This window comes from Gasterosteus aculeatus, chromosome 10 (genome assembly GCF_964276395.1).
Source record: "Gasterosteus aculeatus chromosome 10, fGasAcu3.hap1.1, whole genome shotgun sequence".
Taxonomy (NCBI): Eukaryota; Metazoa; Chordata; class Actinopteri; order Perciformes; family Gasterosteidae; genus Gasterosteus; species Gasterosteus aculeatus.
Genome location: NC_135697.1, coordinates 17015843 through 17034093, shown reverse-complemented (window position 1 = coordinate 17034093; position 18251 = coordinate 17015843). Strand labels below are relative to the sequence as shown.

The following is an 18251-nucleotide window of genomic DNA, read 5'->3' as shown; positions in this document are numbered from 1 at the left end:
AGGGCCGTCTGGGATCCGGCCCTTGAGGGGGGGGCTATGGGGTGGGTTATGGGGGGGGCTGAGCCGCCGCCGACTGCGGAGGTGTTCCGTGTCCCCGAGCTGGAGCCGACTACGGAGGTGTTCCCTGTCCCCGAGCTGGAGCCGACTACGGAGGTGTTCCGTGTCCCCGAGCTGGAGCCGACTACGGAGGTGTTCCCTGTCCCCGAGCTGGAGCCGACTACGGAGGTGTTCCCTGTCCCCGAGCTGGAGCCGACTACGGAGGTGTTCCCTGTCCCCGAGCTGGAGCCGACTACGGAGGTGTTCCCTGTCCCCGAGCTGGAGCCGACTACGGAGGTGTTCCCTGTCCCCGAGCTGGAGCCGACTACGGAGGTGTTCCCTGTCCCCGAGCTGGAGCCGACTACGGAGGTGTTCCCTGTCCCCGAGCTGGAGCCGACTACGGAGGTGTTCCCTGTCCCCGAGCTGGAGCCGACTACGGAGGTGTTCCCTGTCCCCGAGCTGGAGCCGACTACGGAGGTGTTCCCTGTCCCCGAGCTGGAGCCGACGGCGACAACCGCGGAGGTGTTCCGTGTCCCCGAGCTGCCGCCGCCGACAACCGCGGAGGTGTTCCGTGTCCCCGAGCTGCCGCCGCCGACAACCGCGGAGGTGTTCCGTGTCCCCGAGCTGCCGCCGCCGACAACCGCGGAGGTGTTCCGTGTCCCCGAGCTGCCGCCGCCGACAACCGCGGAGGTGTTCCGTGTCCCCGAGCTGCCGCCGCCGACAACCGCGGAGGTGTTCCGTGTCCCCGAGCTGCCGCCGCCGACAACCGCGGAGGTGTTCCGTGTCCCCGAGCTGCCGCCGCCGACCCCGGAGGTTTCCCGTGTCCCCGAGCCTGCCATTCTAGAGACGTTCCGTGCCCTGCAGTCGACGCTCCGGAGCCGGCTTGGTGACCACCCGCCGGGCCGACCCCCAGAGGCTCCCCGCTCGTCTGGCCACCCGCCGGGCCGACCCCCAGAGGCTCCCCGCTCGTCTGGCCACCCGCCGGGCCGACCCCCAGAGGCTCCCCGCTCGTCTGGCCACCCGCCGGGCCGCCCGCCAGAGTTTCCCGGGTGGTCCGACCAACGTCTCTGGTTTCCCTCCCCCCCACCCCTTGTTTTGCTCTAGTGTGAGCCGCCTGGAAGTCGGTCCTTGAGGGGGGGGTACTGTCACGGTGTGGTTCACTTCCTGTCTTATTTTGTCGTTTTCTGCCACTCGTGTCCCCGGGTAACTTCACTTCCTGCCTTGTCTCGTCATCCCCTGTGTTCGTCTAATAGTTTCCACCTGTGTTCCAATCACCTGCACCTCCCTTGTGTATTTAAGCCATGTGTCTCCTGTGTCACTTGTCGCGTCATTGTCTCTAGCCACGCATGTCCTGTCTTTGTCTTGGATACCCATAGTTCATGCCTGTGTGTTTTTGCCCCCTTGGATTTTTGACCATTGACTATTAAAGTCCTTTGTGTTCCTGTTGAACTCTGCGTCTGAGTCCTGCCTTCCACCAGCACCCCTGACAGTAGGATCTGTTGCTGCTACACGCATCCAGTCCTTCCACATTCAGTTCATTCTGGAAACAGGGTGGATGTTGGAAACAAAGAGAAAGGGAATAAGATATCATACCTCGATCTTATCATTGTGGCAGATACCGGACAGCCAGAGACGCTCCAACATATCAATCTCGTCTGCAACACAATGGAGAGGAAAAGACCACGTCAGAATCAGGAGATGCTGAAAGAAAGTCCCATGAAAGGGAGAGTAAGATACAGGCCGAAAATAAAATGAAAAAAGAGCAATTAAGGGGGAAGAGAGATATCGGAGGAGAAAGAGTTAAAACAGTACAGCGCGAGAAAAGGAGATTAAAGGGAAACATGTTTTAAGGGGATTATTGCCCCTTTGTTGTGAGAGCAAGGTGTTTGATCCCCGAGAGAGAAGGAAGGAGCAAAGGAAGGAGCAAAGGAAGGAGAGAAGAAGGAGAACGCACAAGAAAAGAGGAGGACGGATGATGAAATGCAGCCCGAGTGGAGAGAAATGAGCAGAGAGTCAAAGCGTTTTTGCTTAATGTTAAAAATAGAGGCAAGACGGATGTGTGTGAGCAAAACCAAAAAAGGATCACCTGCAACTCATAAACTGAATTAAAATGATTGCTTATACTATAAAGTAAGCAATAATTAATGAAGTGCATCAATGTACTGTGTTGCAGATGTTTTACAAATTACACAGAAATATAAATTAGACCACCTGGGGAGGAGCTAAAGTAGTGTTTTAAAAAGAGGCCATTTGAAGAGAAAGTCATCATTTTGAACAGAGAGCCGTCAGGCGGCGACAGGAAGTAGGCGAAGCCCTTTGAAGCAGGTCGCGGATCGGCGAGCTCGCCGAGGGCAGAGATGAAAGAACGCACACCAGCGCTTCCTGCTCAAACTGTCACAGCCACACACACATAATCTGAGCTGCAGCGCAACGGGACCCTCAGCGCCGGCCATCAGCGCTTTAATCAAAAAAAAATGAGGCAGCTGGAAGAAAGAAGAAGGATCAAATGTGCAAAGAGACTCGTGCAGACGGATGTGCACCAACACGCTCTGTAGCTGTCACAGTCAAAAGGAAGTTCCCATTCCCAAGGCTCACAGTGTTCATCACCCTCGGGTTAATTAACGCAGCCCGGAAAGCTCCGCCTCACAGATCGGACCACCGAGACGACCGAAGCGTCCGATCCGCTCAAACAAAACACAAACCTCGCTCCGACAGGACTCTCCTTTCACCCCCGGCAGTCTCGTGTGACAATTCAGACGTTCCTTGACAGCCGAATTAAACCCGGCTCAGCTCCATCGACCCGGCCTGCTCTCGGGTCCCGGCCGAGGGGCCGACGCGCGTGTGCGCTGCCACAATCAAATCCATGGAGTTAGCGCTGAGCCTCATCTCGCCGCGGAAGCCTCAATCGTGGCGATCTGCGGCGCATTAAGCTAAGGGAGGAGCCTTCACCAACGAGAGATGGCGGACGGGTTGTACCCCCCCTGTGCATGGCCCTTTACAAATAAGAACGGAAGACGTGCCAGAGCTTCAAATTCACTTCACGTTGTGTTTCATTTCCGTTTAGTTCCAAATGAATCTCCTCATCTGGCTCCTTCCTTCTTCCCCCCGTCCCCCCGCATTAGTCTCTTCACAGAGAGAGGCGTCCGTATGGGCAGATTTGGGGTCAAAGGTCAGACCACGTCTACTGTGGGTGCAAGAACAAAGCTTTGTTGGTTTTATTTTTCATTTTCTTGGAGTTTCTAATTGTGGTGATGTTGCGTATCTTGTTCATCCTTTTACTGATGTAAAAGAATGACATCATCGGCAAAAAGGCTAATTGTCCCACAAATGGTGCCTGGTATACAAGCAGCGTGTCTCCATTCCAGTTTCATAACATCAATTCCGAATATGTTGCTGGGTGCAAGTTTTCACTGTACTGAAAAGTGCTTCTGTCTTACCGGAGCGAGCGTGTTAAATAAAACAATAGTTTTTTGGTTCTTCAATTTCACATTTGAATAAATCTTTCCCCCCGTATTTACATTACATTTCATCTTCAGTTTAGTTCAAACAAAGCAACAGTGAACTTTTCAGAGGAAAAGACAGAAAGTCGTCTCCGCTTGTTGCCACAGCTTCTTTGTGAGTGACAGAAGTGAATTAACGTCTCTGCCGACGCGAGATCGCACGTTTCCTTCGAGTCTCAAACAAATTGCTTTGGGCAAACTGAAGGTGTTTTTTCGGCAGCACACCTGTGAGGGGACAGACGTCGATGATTGGACGAGCGGGTGGAGGGACACGTCCGCGGAGCCGTGCAGTCGGTGTGTGTTGGTGGGAGGCGGAGAAGTTTTAAAGATCTTTGCTGTATCCGCATCCACAAAGTAGTCAGAGCGCCTCCGAGAGAGAAACAACACGTTTGAATCCCATTCCAGCGCCTGTTTCACGATGAGCTCGTTTGTTTTTAGATTTTCATCCCCACATGATTCGTGGATTTTGTTTGACTTTGGAATTTAATAAAACATGAGGAGAACATTGCAGGTTCAGGACAATATCTGCAAACCCTATTCCCAGTCTATGAAATTAAAATCAACATCAGGGCCTCTGACGACGCAGCTTCCCGTGGGCGAGCCGCGCCGGCCTCCGTCCTCAGCGCAAAAGCCTGCATGCGAGCCGCTGTGGGATCTGAGTCCGGGAGCAACGTCAGCCGACGCTGCTGCTGCTGCAACCGGGCCACTTCGCAGGACTTTGAAAAGGTTTCCTTTGTCTAAGTGTGGCTGCGCGCTTCCGTTTAATATGTCGTACTTTGAACCGTGTTGTATGATGGAGAAGATGAGACGCTGCATGACGCCTCTTTGTTTCTGTGATGCTCTAAGATGCTCCATGAGTCTGAGACACTACGTGTTGCTCTCTTGCCTCCATCAGCTCTCCTCAGCTTCACGCTGATCAAGTCAAGGCCACAACTGTGGCGTGCGTGTGTTGCGTGTGCGTGTGCGTGTGTTGCCCTGTGCGTGTGCCGTGGAGTCCACAGACTACATTGCTGCTGAGCTGATTCACTTCCCCCAGGCTGCACGTCTTCCACCCCATCGGCTGTCGTTTGCAATGAGAGTTCGATTTGCCAAAACTCCCCCTGGTTCGTTGTGTTACATCCTCAACCTCCGACCCTTCACTTACTCGTCGCTGTGTGGGGTTACATCGTTAGTCCACCAACACGACAAAAACCTGATCAACGCAATAAGAGCATCGTTCATCCGGATGTAATACAAAATATAAGAGGGAGAAAGCTGAAAGCTGAAAGAATATTTGCCTCCAATTTCCCATTTTCCAGTTTCAACGTTTTCCTTCTCCCGTCGCCCTCCAGCGCTCGCTGCACCGGGGGGGGCCCGCTGGCACGGAGGCGTCCTCCACCCGCGCTCTCCAGCTAGCTGATGGCAGTCGGGCTACGTCTGTACCCAGAGGAGACGGTTTGGTGACAGACCAACTCTTTCATTTCAAAAGCCAAATGAAGGTTTCATGCAGAGCGACCACGGACCTGCTGAGGGCCAGAGTGGACGCGCGCGCTTGGCCAGTTGAAGGAAATGAAGGAGTTAAAAAACGTTCCTGGTAGAACGTTCCCTCTCGTCTGGACTTTGGGGAGAATCGCTGTGAGGAGTGCATGCCAGGGCCTGCCCCCCCCCGAGGGAAATGGCGTCATGGATACTCCTGAACATGTTATCCACAGTCTGGAGAAGATGCTGCACTGAGGTGGAACGATATGTACCAGCTCAGGCAACCAGGAGAAGGTCAGAGAGCGAACGGTTCCTCGTTGGTGCAGAAAAGCACGACTACCAGTGATGCTGCAGGTCATAACCCACCAGGAACCCCTCGTGTTAAACTTGTAGAGCAGAAGTGATGGAGAGAGAGACGTGTGTGTGATGAGCCACTCAGTGTGTGTGTGTGTGTGTGTGTCATATGACAGCTTTAGGATCACACTTCCTCTGCTCTTCCCTTCTGCTCTCCTTGGCTTTGACCTTCCAGTATCGATCCCTCCCAACGCTCTTAAAACCTTCCTGTCTTTCATTCCTCAACTGCCTCAACCTCAAAAAAACGCTCACGTCCAACAACATAAAAACATCCCGTCTAATTACTGAAAGAGGGGCAATTAATAACTGCAGGATGTCTGTTCTGTGACCGCTGTTCTCCTGCTGATGAGGAGGCAGCAGGGAGCAACAGTTCAGAACGCGGCGACTATGAAATGCTCCCCTCCCCCCTCCCCCCCCAGCCTTACCGTCTCCCACCAGCTGCAGCAGCGCCAGGTCCAGGGGCCGCTTCCAGCGGGAGTTCTTGTGCAGGGCGATGCCGTAGCCCGTAGTGGCAAACACCTTTCCGGAGCCGATGGTCATCACCTGGTGGAGCAACGTGTGGACACATCACACATCCGAGCAAACAGCTACAACGTTTCGTCATGTGAGCGTCTTCCTCGCCTCCTCGAGGACGTTATAACTTGGAAATGGAAAAGGCTCCTGATCAGATTCAAAGACCCCCGCAGCCAAAAGGCAACACAAATCAGCCTAATTGCTGCTGCGATGTGATTAATGCAAAACAGTTGGCCGAGTTATAAAATCAACGTCTCGCAAAAGTCCCAGAGCCTTCGAGCGGGACTTTGTTTTCATCTGAGGAGCTGCTATAGATCCACATCAGCTGTAATAATTACTGCAGCAGTGTGGGAGCGGCGGCCTCCTGCGGACCTTATTACCCAGGATCACTGTGCAGGACTTCCACACTCGCCCTGGGAGCTCAATCACATGCAAACCTAGAAATAAATCAACACCAGCGCGGCCCAAAAATGACAATATGCAGAATCACAACACGCTACAGGGGGCGAGGGACACATATTAATGCGGCGGGTGTGTTTCATTAACTCTGTGCCTGTTGCAGTCGGTTTGTCGCATGCTGGTTGGTGGAGGGTTGCAGCTGCCGGGGACATTAACAGCAGCTGCCTGCACGCGCCAGGACGCACAGATCGATTTCTCACCTTACAGCCCTCGTCCTTTCTGGCCATATAGTTCAGCACCGCTGCGTCATAAATGAAGGCATCCAGTTTCCTGCAGGGAAGGAAGAGATGAGGTCAACAGCAACCCGAGAAATGGAAAGCATTGCCGTGGAGCTGGACAAGGACATAAAAAAGGAAGAAAGTGCCGCCGATGAACAAAATGGGGAGCGATGGTGGACAAACGACAACGAATGTGGCATCGCGGCGCACAGGGAGGATTTATGCCGCAGCATCTCTGGACGAAGTGACTGCATCTGCTCTCCACGTCAATATATATTTACACTGAAGCTGCAGTGTACTAGAAAGAGAGGAAGAGCAGGGGGCACCTGCCCCGGAGGAGGGGGGATGCAAAGGAGGTGAACGCTAGGGGGGGAGGGTGAGGGAGGTGGGTGCGTGACAAGAGTAGGCTGCATACAATACCGGAGGGAGCGAGAGAGAGGAAAGGATGTGAGAAGGGAGTTAAAAAGGCAGAAAGTGGGATAAGGAGGGGGAGGAAGGGTGAGTCAGAAGAGGAGGGAGGAGTCAGAGAGAGACGGAGAAGATGAGGTAAGAGGGAAAAGGTGGACGATGAGAAGGAATGCATCATGGGAGTTCTGTAGCTGAGGGCCGCAGGCTGAGTGTCAAAGTGTCTTTGCTTGTCCCATTAAACATTTGAACCTCTCAGTTGCATCTACAGGCGTCACTCCCCCCCCCCCCCCCCTCCCCCACCCCCCCGCCTCCAAACAAGATGAGCATGTGTGTATTTCATGGCAAGTGTGCTTTGCGGCCCCCCGGGCAGATAATAAACCTCCCTCGTTGAAGACAGCGCTGAGGCGGCAGGTCCCCCCCCCCCCCCCCCCGCACTGCGGCTGCTGCTAGCATGCATTATTTAAAAGTTCTTCCTCTTCTTCTCCGCCAGCGCCCCCCCCCCCCCCCCCCCTGATGGGGTTGCACAGGTTACAGCTGCTGAGGCAGGTCGCCGGGGGGGGGGTTACAAATACACATATATTTATGTCTGGAGAGGCGGCGTGTTTTTACATGTATGAGGGCTTTACAAAATAAACCTTTGTGTTCACAGAAACCTCAGCTCAGGTGAGGCAACCAGACGAGTTTGGCCTAAAATAACCACAAAGGTTCGAGCTACGTGATCAGAATCCGTTATGGAGCCTCGTTGCCGTGAATGTTGCACCTTCCTCGGTGAGGACCCTCACGAACCCCCCAGGTGAACCTCTGGGTATGTGGCTCCACACCGTGGTCGCAGCAACCACTGGTACCAACGTTGTAAGCGTAAAAAATCCCTTCCTTCAGTTTAGGGCGAATATCAGTACCTATGCGCCGGAAACGCAACCCCGCCCCCCGTCCCGCCCCCCATGCCGCCCCGTGCCGCCCCGTCCCGCCCACTCTTCTGCTTCCCTTACCCGGACTTGAGGTTCTCGATGGCCTCCTCTACGGACTTCTGGTTGTTGCGGATCATGTACTGGTGCATGTTGGGATAGTTGGAGCGGATGTTCTCCTCCGTGCTGCCGTTGGGCACCGTTCCGAAGCGCAGCGGCGGGTACTGCTCCGTCGGCTGCTGGAACTGCCAACGGAAGACGAAAGTTAAAGAGCCGGATGAGCTGGACGTCTTCTCGCTGGGAGCATTTCACTCGCCGATAACTTTCGCTATTCGCTGGGACGATAAACCCTCTTCGTTCCCCCTCCATCTCTTTTAAGGTGACATGAACGCCGCTAATGTTGGCCCCCGCCCCTCCAGCGGTACCTTCTTATCCGACAGCCCCGACACCGTGTCGATGTACTCCTCCTGGATCATGAAGGCAGCCAGGTTGGCAGTGTAGGAGGCCAGGAAGATGACAGCGAAGAAGGCCCACACCAGCACCTGGGGGGGGGGGGTGAGGGGGAGGCAAGGGGGCTCAATCTGACACACGTGGAAGTATTTTAAGATCGGAAAGCAACACTTTCTACGAGTAGTCGGCATTTCATCGCTGAGCCCCCGGAAAGGGACGCGGCGTCGCGCCTGGAGGGCTGAGCCGTATTTGTCTGCAAGAGAAGAAATGTGATGAGGTGACAAGTTGTAGAGTTTCTCTTTCTCTTCCTTGAATCTTAATGATTCTGTCACATGCCATATGCACGAGTGACGAATAGCACAGTGAAGTAACAGAGATAGTGTATTTAAATACACCTACTTTAGTATTAGACTTTTAAGCAACTTAAGACTTTTACTCCATTTTAGTCCTTGGAGAATATTATACTGTTTAATCCGCTACATTTATCACACAGCTATAGGTAGGTATTTATATTATATATATATATATATATATATATATATGTATTCATAATACATACGGACCAAAGTAAAGTTTCAGTAATGCCTTTCAAAGAATCCACACTTCTTCAGAGCATCTGACCTACATTACGGGCGCATTTAAAGGATCCTTTGAAAGGCGGTTCAGGGATCTTTTCGCCGTCCAGACGTGCCGCTTTCATTTCCTGCGAGCCGGCCAGGATCAAGAGAGAGGAAGTGGAACTTCTCTCTCTCCGCTGATCAACGATCACGGCGTCTTTATGCCGAAAGCTCATTTTCTTAATGAACACGATGAACAATGAGGCAAGAGAGGCGTGATTTATGAAGAAGCGATGTCAGTGAACGAGAGTGAAACGTTTCGCTTCAGGCGGAGGATTTGGAGGGTTCAAGGACGGACTTCTCACTTACGATGACGTCGTGATGGGGGTCGTGACCCCTCTAAATTGACTTTGATGTATGACATCGATCATACCGACATGCGCGGATGGACACTGAGGACCGGTGACGTGATCCCTTGTCTATTGTCTGAAATGATATTTGTAAATGCATCAGATTAGAATTTGGTCTTTTTGGTGCAGTTGAAAAAATGCAGCTAATGCTCTCTTGTGATGATTGGGCTTGTTGTGGGAAGCACTTGTGACAGTCAGAAGAAAAGAGGCACCTGGAGTTCTCCCCTCTGGGGCCAGACCGGCTCTGATTTCTGCTCCATGTGGAGGCAACGAGAGGAACAGCAGGCGCTAAAAGCGCTGCTGCTGTGAGACAAGTGAAGGAACCCTCAAACTGATTGCACTGGCTCATGAAATTCACATTTATTTATAAATGTACATATATATATATATATATATATATATATTCAGATGCAGATCTTGCTGATCTTGGCCCGAAGAACACGGAGAAGATTCCAAATTCCCTGAAAAAAAGTGGCAGCTCTCGAGACGGAGGAGATGGATTAGAACCTTCGCACATGTTCTTGAGCTAATGATCATTTTCTTTGATCTGCTTTCATTTGCAAACCCAAACAGACTTAAAGGAAAATGCTCAAAGTACCAGTTTCTCCTCATTCCGACTAAACAAACGGAAACGTGATGCTGGTGGACGTGCAACTCTGTCTTCTTAAACGACACCTTTCACCAGCGAATCGAGCTCCCGGGCCAATGGACGAAGAGGCTGGAGGGACTCACCATGATCTTGCTGGTGGTTCCTCTGGGGTTCTCCACAGGCACAGAGTTGTTGAAGACCAGCGCCCAGAGCAGCCACACAGACTTCCCTATGGTGAACTTGGATCCACCCGACCCTGAGGGAGGGAGAGACAGCGGGACGCCGTTAGCCGAGTCGGGGATCCAGAAGGTCGATCCTGCAAGAGGCTGGAGAAGAGCAGCGGAGCTTTTCTGTAGCCTCAGAGGAAGGAAACGAGGAGAAGCTCAAAGGCTTTGAGAAAACAGCAGAAGAGACAACATGCGCCTTCCTGTCACTCGGGCTCTGCAGAATCCCACCTGTGTCCGTGTGTCACACAGTAATCAATAAGATGGTGGAAAAGGAACGTGGCAACGGCTCGCAACAAACAATGAACTGTAAAACTGTCAAAAAACAACTGTTTGTTTTGTCATAAATAAACAAGCGTGAGCGGGGAAGTGGAGCGATTGTTGCCACAGTGGGAAAATGCCGAAAACGTTTTGCATAATTTGAGCAAACTCCCTCCTCGAATTAGCCCCCCCCGTCCCTCCCCACTCGCTTGCATAACTGACGAAGTGACAAGTCGGCGCTAATGTTGCCGCGGCGCCGCGGCGGGCTGATTGCGCCTCTTACTCTTGGCGCTCTGCAGGCTGCGGTTGTATCCCACGGGGCTGAAGAACTCAAAGATGAAGACGGTGACGGCGACCACCGACAGGCACATGACGAACATCATCACCCACACCGCCGGGCTGTAGGGCTCTGCAACACACAAGCACGCGTTGGCCTTCCATCGGCGAGGCAGCACAAAAACAACTGGTCCTGCTCAAAAGGATGAAACATAAAGACCTTGCAACATGAGAGCATTTGAATGCCTTCGTTTAATTGTGTGCTGCTCAGTTTGCACTCAACCGAAGGGCTTCGGCCGGACTCACCGTCGAGGTCGCGTTAGCACACATGGACTCACGAACGTCATCCATCAGGAGTTCTCTTTACCGCCAACTTGCACCACGTCAGCTGTGACCTTTGCGTGTTCAACGTGGACCCAGCTGCTAAATGCTGCTAAAAGCCTGATCCTTCTGCAGACGTGGTTTTCTGCTGTGAACCACTTGTCACTTTCTGTTCGCTGGTGCACTTACATTTTTTTATATTTTGTAACTTTTTAACCCATATCCTTATACTACAAACCCATTGCATTCTATTTTATTTTATTTGTCTTCACACTGTTGTCGTCTATTGTCGTACTGTCTGCTGTTACGCACAAACCGTGACATATTATGGCAATAAATGTTTCCTGAGTCCTGATCCTGAACAGTCCGGTGAAGAAGAACTCCCTCTGAAGCACAATTAAGCTTCTCACGTCCTGCTTCAGGTCACCTGTTCAATTGATTTTAAATTGCTTGTTTTTATTACCTGTTTTTCATTTAATAAAAAAATACCCGATGCAGTCCTTTCTAACAGCGATCAAAAGTATTGCCGTGTACATGATTCATTTCTGACAAATCAATTCATTTATAGTCCATTTTATGTAATTGTGAACCGTATGAATGCAGACAGACTGGTTGAAGCACACGGGACGCATGAACACGTGACACTGTGCTTTTCATCCGACTTCGCGCAGATTTAAATGCATAATTCCAAAGTGTTTACTTTGAACGCTTTTCGCATTCGTTCATCCCGATTTGAACGTATTTCATCATTTCTGCTTTCAGGTCAGAGCACTTTGTCTAACCAGCGATTACAGCCGCTGACTTTACAAAGGAGAAGCTTCTTTTCTTCACCAGGTCGTTTTACACCATCCTCCCTTCACCTGCATGTGAATCCTTCACACAAAGAATACACCTGTTTTACATTATTTTCCTATTAGTTTAATTAAAGGATTTATTTCATGCATATTCTGGAGACTGTTTGTGATTTTGTATCCCGGTGAAAGGACTTGCTGTTGGATTTAATCCGCTCTGCATCCCTCTGGTGAAGCCAACAAACAGCTTGGCAGTGAGTGCGTGTAAATAATTACACGGCGCACCGCAAACACTTAAGATCCCGTTTGATGTATTGTCTTCGCAGCGTAAAGCAGCTGCCAGTTGTTCTGGAAGCGGCGTCAGCCTTGTTTTATTCCCATTTTTCAATCTACATTCATGCGCTCGCTCCTAAACCCAACGCCAGGAGACGAAGTGCGATGGAACGCGCGCCCGAGAGCTGCTGCAGGTTGATCCAGCGGGGCGGGAGGGGTCCAGGTCCAGGTCAATCAGGTGCACGCGCAACTTCCTCGGGGCATTCAAGCAGCCGTTTGCTACCTAAAGTGAGGGCATTATTTATTCATTGGGCTCCCAGAAGGTCCAGATTCTTACTTTAAGACGTTCTCCGCACACAGCTGAGGGAGCTATTCGCTAATTAGGACGTTTAAAAGGAATCCAGTTTCCACACGGGACATGTGACAACCACGGTGTGTCCTTACGCGGCCCCTCTGCGCTGTGTCTTATTGCTAGTGTGCACCTGTTTATCATGCAAATATCATGTGCATTTATTATTAAATCCAATTTGCACCTGAAAGACAAGCGCGTGGGGAAATGGAATCTCGTAGTGCATTTTGGCCTGCAGCCCTACATGAGGTATTATTCTAACAATGGAAACGTCTTGTACCTTATAAATATCGCCATGAAGTGACACGCGCGACGCAGACGTTTACCCGCAGGAAGACCACTTAATTTGTTAAATGTCACCAACGCTTTTGAGGAGAAAGATGGTTGTTTGCAGAATGCAAAGCAGCCTCCTCTAAAGAAGCGAGAGGGTTAATCATCCGATCAGTGGGAGATCTTTGCTGCTGTTTTATGGCCATTTCATCGTCTTTCAAAGTGCAGAATGCGGTGAAGAGTGAATGTAGAAGAGGATTCACATCCACGTAAACGCCAATTTCAACATCGGCTCTTAACGAAAACACGTACGTTGACTATGTGAGAAAACGGACATTCGTTCAGTCCCTTTATCAAAAGTTAACAATCCCTTATTGTGAGAAAATCTCATTATGGTTTCAATCACAGAGACAGCTGCAGAGCTGCGGAGCGGCACATCGCCGGCGTTCGGCCCGCTGGCAGCCAATCAGCAACGAGCGGCAACGCGGCTTTGCTGTTCCGACGAGATTCACATTGAATCAGATCAGCTCCTGTGAGGCTCTGCTAAATGGTTATTTGTGTGATCCGTGTTTCACGAGGTGAGACCACGAGAGGCGAACGCGCCTCCGGATGAAGACGCCCGGGAGGCGGGACACACAAAATGCAACAAAGGAGGTAAAACAAAAGGACGCGAGTGCCGTAAACGTAGATGATCTCAGGCAGGACGTTGGCGGGTCGCTCTACGCCTGTGATCTCACGCTCACTTTTCAAAACCGTCGGCGGCTTCCACATGATCTCCTAGAAAGCGCGGGCCCCCGAATCGCCGCTGTGAGTGACGAGCGGCTCCTCGCCCCTCCGCGTCCCGGGGCGGTCCGAACGGGTTGTTATCCAGGCCTCGGTGTCTCCACCATCCTTTCCCCGGTCGAGGATCGACCCCGGTGGCGTTAAGCGCGTCTGTTAAACCGTCGCCAGCCGGGCCCCAGAAAACCCGCGGGGCAGCAGACGGCGTCCGACGCGAATCACATTCCTCCGTTAGCACGCGTCTCAGCGCCGCCGATAGCACTTGAATGCTGAATGTGGCTGTGAGACGGTTTCCAGCTGGCAAGGAGGCGCGTGACTGGATTGTAAATGCAGCCATCAGAGCGGCTGCTCGGCTCGTTACGGACCATCAGGCTTCACTCCGTCACACGGACCTTTTTGTGTCTCGCCGTGTTCACGCTCATATGTCGGGACGCGCGTGTTCAGGCATTTTGGTGGATGTTGTTGCGCGTAGCTTAATATGTGTATTTGACGTGAAACTGCAAACACTGTCAACTCCGGACGGCGGGAGGAGAAGCCGTTGCCGAGGCAACCAGCCCCCAGGATTCTTTCCTCCCGTCATTTGTTCTTGATTTCTTAAATGTAGCAAATCTCCTGCTTCGCACATGTCGGCGCCGCGTCCGTTAATCCCCGCCTGCCTTTTTCTTCTGGTCCTCTCTACTTCTTCCTAACCAGCTCCTGCCTCCTCGCTCGCTCCACTTCATCTTCTTCACTTGATTGTTTCTTTCACCTTTGACCCCCCCCCGACCCGCATGGCAGTGGCGATTATACGGCCTGGAGCCCCGATGCTGCGTCCAACCATCATGATCGTGTTCCAGATTGTCTCTTAAATGTCCTCTGACAGAGGGATGGATGTTCTCCGCTATGAAGTATGAAGTAGATCCCTTCAGGGAGGACAAGTCTGAAGGGAGAGCATGAGTCCACTCCTGCAGCAGACGTATTTCATGGATGTGTGATCGACCTCGCTCTGGGGGGGGGGCTTGAGATTTACAACCCACATCTGCATTGAACGCTCGCAGCTCGCTCCACAACCTTGGAGAACAGATGTGGGAGGACAGAGATCGTCCAGAGCTATTTAGGAGTCGTTTTGATCCAGTCAGTTATTAATATTAATAATGTGTTGTTCAGGACCTGAGAAAGCGTATTTGTTGATCAGCAGGCAGAAGAGAAACAGCAGCCTGCAAACACTAAATAAGTGACACACTGTAGTGTTACTGTGCAACAGATCAGAGATCAGTCAGCATCCTCCAAATATGAATATGAGGATTTCCTCTTTTCAAGTCTTGGAGCTAGTCGGGGAATTTGTACATTTTACAGAATGATGAAACGTTGCTTTAAGTTATAAAATGTGCCTTTTGCCTCAAGTGTTAAACATCTTAGAATAATTAGACAAAACAGGAGAATGTTTTCTGAAAAAACAGCAGCTGGGTCACAACCGGAGAGTGAAATGATTAAATTCAGAAAAAAATCCTCTTCAGTATCCAGCCGATCGGTTGAAGTCAGAGTTGTTTGTCCATCTGAATGAATAGCTGGGAGCTAATAAGTCATTTTATCTTATGGGCTCATCTGGCTCACACGCGCACACACACACACACACACACACACACACACACACACACACACACACAGAGCAGCATGTCAACCAGCCGCCGTTGGGATTAAAACATCTGAAAATATCTGCAGCAGCTCTATTGCTCGTTTTATCAAAACGCACTCAAGCTCAGCCTCACTCTTTGTGTTTGGTTTAAATCTGTAGACGACACACACACACACACACACACTCACACACACACACACATACTCACACACACACATTCTCTATCCTCCTCTCTTCTCTCCTTTCCTATTTTTAGACTAAGACGATTTGTAAATTAAGAGGTTTTATATTAGCAAAGGGCGACTTTGAATGAGCGAATAATTAACGAAGAAAATAGGAGAGAGGAAATGAAAATGGCAAAGAAGGAAAAGAAGGAAAAGAAGGAAAAGAAGGAAAAGAAGGAAAAGAAGGAAAAGAACTCCACCAGGGGCCTCATTAGGATGCAGAGAACATCGAGTCAAAAGTCCAGATTGTCGGCTTTGATTTGAGATGCATAAATAGACAAACGCTGGTAAGAACTGGAGGCCCGGGACACAGCGGAGGATCATTTACAGGCTCAGGCGAGTTGTCAGAACCGCTGCTGGACTTTCTGTCCTTCCAAAGGCATCTTCTCATAACAGCTATTGATCAGGATCCGCCCAGTTTGCAGATCCGGAACCTCTGTCCATGAGTTAAACACAGATGTGTACTAATACACGGTTGAATGTCAGGTCATGTGGTCGAGATGCTATGATGATGGTGATGATGTGTGTGTGTGTGTGTGTGTGGATTCAATTCAATTCCTTTCATTCCGTCCAGCTGTTGTCAAACAAGCTGGAGGTCGAGGATCTGAAGGTCTGAGATGTCGGCAATTCAGTGATCCATAAACCTGATGATGGATTTGTATTCATCAGGTTCTGTGACAGACGTGTAAGTGATGTAACGACTCCCACAACACGCGCTCGTGTGACTGACAATGAAAATCCTTCAACGTACGTTGACCAACATCCATGAAACAGGTATTTTTTCTTTGTCCTGTTGTTCAGGACCTGCTTCATTGAACAAGAGATGATTCACATCACACTTCAGTCATTACACAGGATAATTAATAAATAATGATCACCTCATTAGGACTGTGATCTTTTCTGCCTTTGCTTAATTTACACACGTACACAACATCAGTTTGAGGGTGAAGTTTCCAGTTATTGATATTGAAGAAGTTTGGGTTTTTCGTGCTTTCTTTAGTTTCTTTAGTCTCTCGGTGGAGAAGCCCTTTGTTATTGTAAACACTTGGCCAATAAAATAGATTTTGAGAATCTTCCACATCAACAGCAAAATAACAGCAGGTCAATACTTTGAAATCTCTGGTTCTTCCGTATTGTTCATCAGAAAAACACTGCTGGAGCTTTTCCGTTCACTCAGGTTTGATTTTCTGCAAAACTGTCTCAAGTCTGAGAAATAATCCACAAAAAGTTTTGACTGTGTACCAAAACCTGTGGGAGGAAATAGGAGATAAATTCAAATTACCTTCTGGTTTGATTCAGGAAGAGAGGAAGACGACGTGAATCAGCCCACTGGGTTGAGAAATGAACACACCTTGAATTGAAAAGTCCATTTCTTTATGCATGTAAGATGCCTTTTATCGGCCTTCCTGTTGGAATCATTGGATTTGAGTATTTTGTGTGTGATTGGAATTTATTTCGTCGCTGCTGCTCCCTGTTTGCTACTCGGTCTGATCCAGCGTGTTTACATCTCGCCGGCTGCAAACGGGTCGTTGGGCTCGTTTCTCAGTTCCTCTCCGCCACTAATCGAGCTGTCGCACAAACAAAGCGACTTCCTGCTCGCGTTCGTGGGTTAAAACTCACCGAGGAAAGCAGAAGGCGACACGGTGCCGTTGCTGCGAGAAACCATGACGCTGATGCCGGTCTCCACGAACGGAACGGAGAACTCGACGACCTCCGACCTCTCCTCGTTGATGGTGAGGGACCCGATGGCCATGTCCGCTCTGTTGGACACCACCTGGAAAGGAGGCCGCATGTGGTTGGACGGATTCATTCCTTTTCAATGGTTGGAGAACATAACATTTGGACCAGAAAGGGACCCGGAAATGTGTGGAGACAAAAGCCCGGCGGCTCCTTTGACTTTGAGGCTCTCTGAGTCACAATCCTGAAAGTCCTCTTTGTCCTCCTCTGTCGACGTCCTACATTGTTATCACCTGTCAATCAACGAGCACATTTCCTCCGTTCAGCCAGGATGGCGGTGCCAGTTAAACCAGTTCACTTAAGTCCGTAGTATCGAACAATATGGAGGATACAGGGCCACAGATGTGTAGCAGTTATACAGCATCAGGACCTCCACCAGGACCTCCACCAGGACCTCCATCAGGACCTCCATCAGGACCTTTAAACCGACTTGTAAATTCAAGCGCGTTGCCATGAAATGACACAATTACATAATAAAATCAGGCCCAACTAAAGGATAACCTTTATCAAACCAGTTCCCGGTCTCAGCACAACACGTCCTAATTACCATCATAATGACTTATAATAAGTTACCGTACTGAGAGGCAGGAAGCCGATTCTGTGAATGTGCGGCTGAAGCTCTTTGAATCCTTTTCAAAGTACATTTCTGCAGAAGGTTGATCTGATAGAAACTTTAGTTCTGTCTGTCAAGATCAATCATTCCACCATAATTATTCCATTCAATCCAACGAGGCCCGAATGTCCGAGTAACTCCATGAGGGAAGAGAAAATATTACCAAAATATTACACCGGGATGAGGAAACGACCACCTGAGCGTGAGTCCGTAGTGCTGCAGTGTGACATGTGGAAGAACGGCTGCAGGGAGGACGTGTGGGAGGAGTTCAGCTCATTTAAAGAGTCATCATCGTTCCACATGTCTACTCATATAAGCTGAAGGAAGCGCTTTAAGGTCAAATGAAATGCCGTTCATAATACCAGCACCTGCTTATACAATTACCCGCCTGTCGTTCTTACGTCAGCACTGGTAAAATCGTTCTCCCCGAAAAAAAATCGCTGGCCCTGGAAGCAGGAAACCGCCGAGAAGAGGACAATGTGGGACGCAACAGTTTGCACAGTGACTCAGTTTCCCCGCGGGCACAAACACACACTCCACGGCCATGATGATGCAGCTTAATGAGCAGGAGGGAGAGAGAGAGTCACACACCTGCATCTCTGAGGTCTATCGGAACAACAACATCTGGACTACGAGCAAACACTGATACTGAGAATATTT

General features: G+C 50.3%; 1 protein-coding gene across 1 annotated transcript in view; it reads right to left on the bottom strand.

Annotated features, from left to right (window-relative positions):
- Nucleotides 1-18251, bottom strand: part of grin2da (glutamate receptor, ionotropic, N-methyl D-aspartate 2D, a) — a 65806-nt gene that overhangs the window by 12665 nt on the left and 34890 nt on the right. Inside the window, exons 9-16 of the mRNA XM_078081347.1 lie at nt 16862-17015; nt 10626-10751; nt 10001-10113; nt 8277-8393; nt 7936-8096; nt 6521-6590; nt 5774-5891; nt 1630-1691 (exon numbers count right to left, since the gene is read on the bottom strand). Of these exons, the coding sequence (XP_077937473.1) occupies nt 1630-1691; nt 5774-5891; nt 6521-6590; nt 7936-8096; nt 8277-8393; nt 10001-10113; nt 10626-10751; nt 16862-17015 (921 nt within the window). The remainder of the gene's footprint in view (nt 1-1629; nt 1692-5773; nt 5892-6520; nt 6591-7935; nt 8097-8276; nt 8394-10000; nt 10114-10625; nt 10752-16861; nt 17016-18251) is intronic.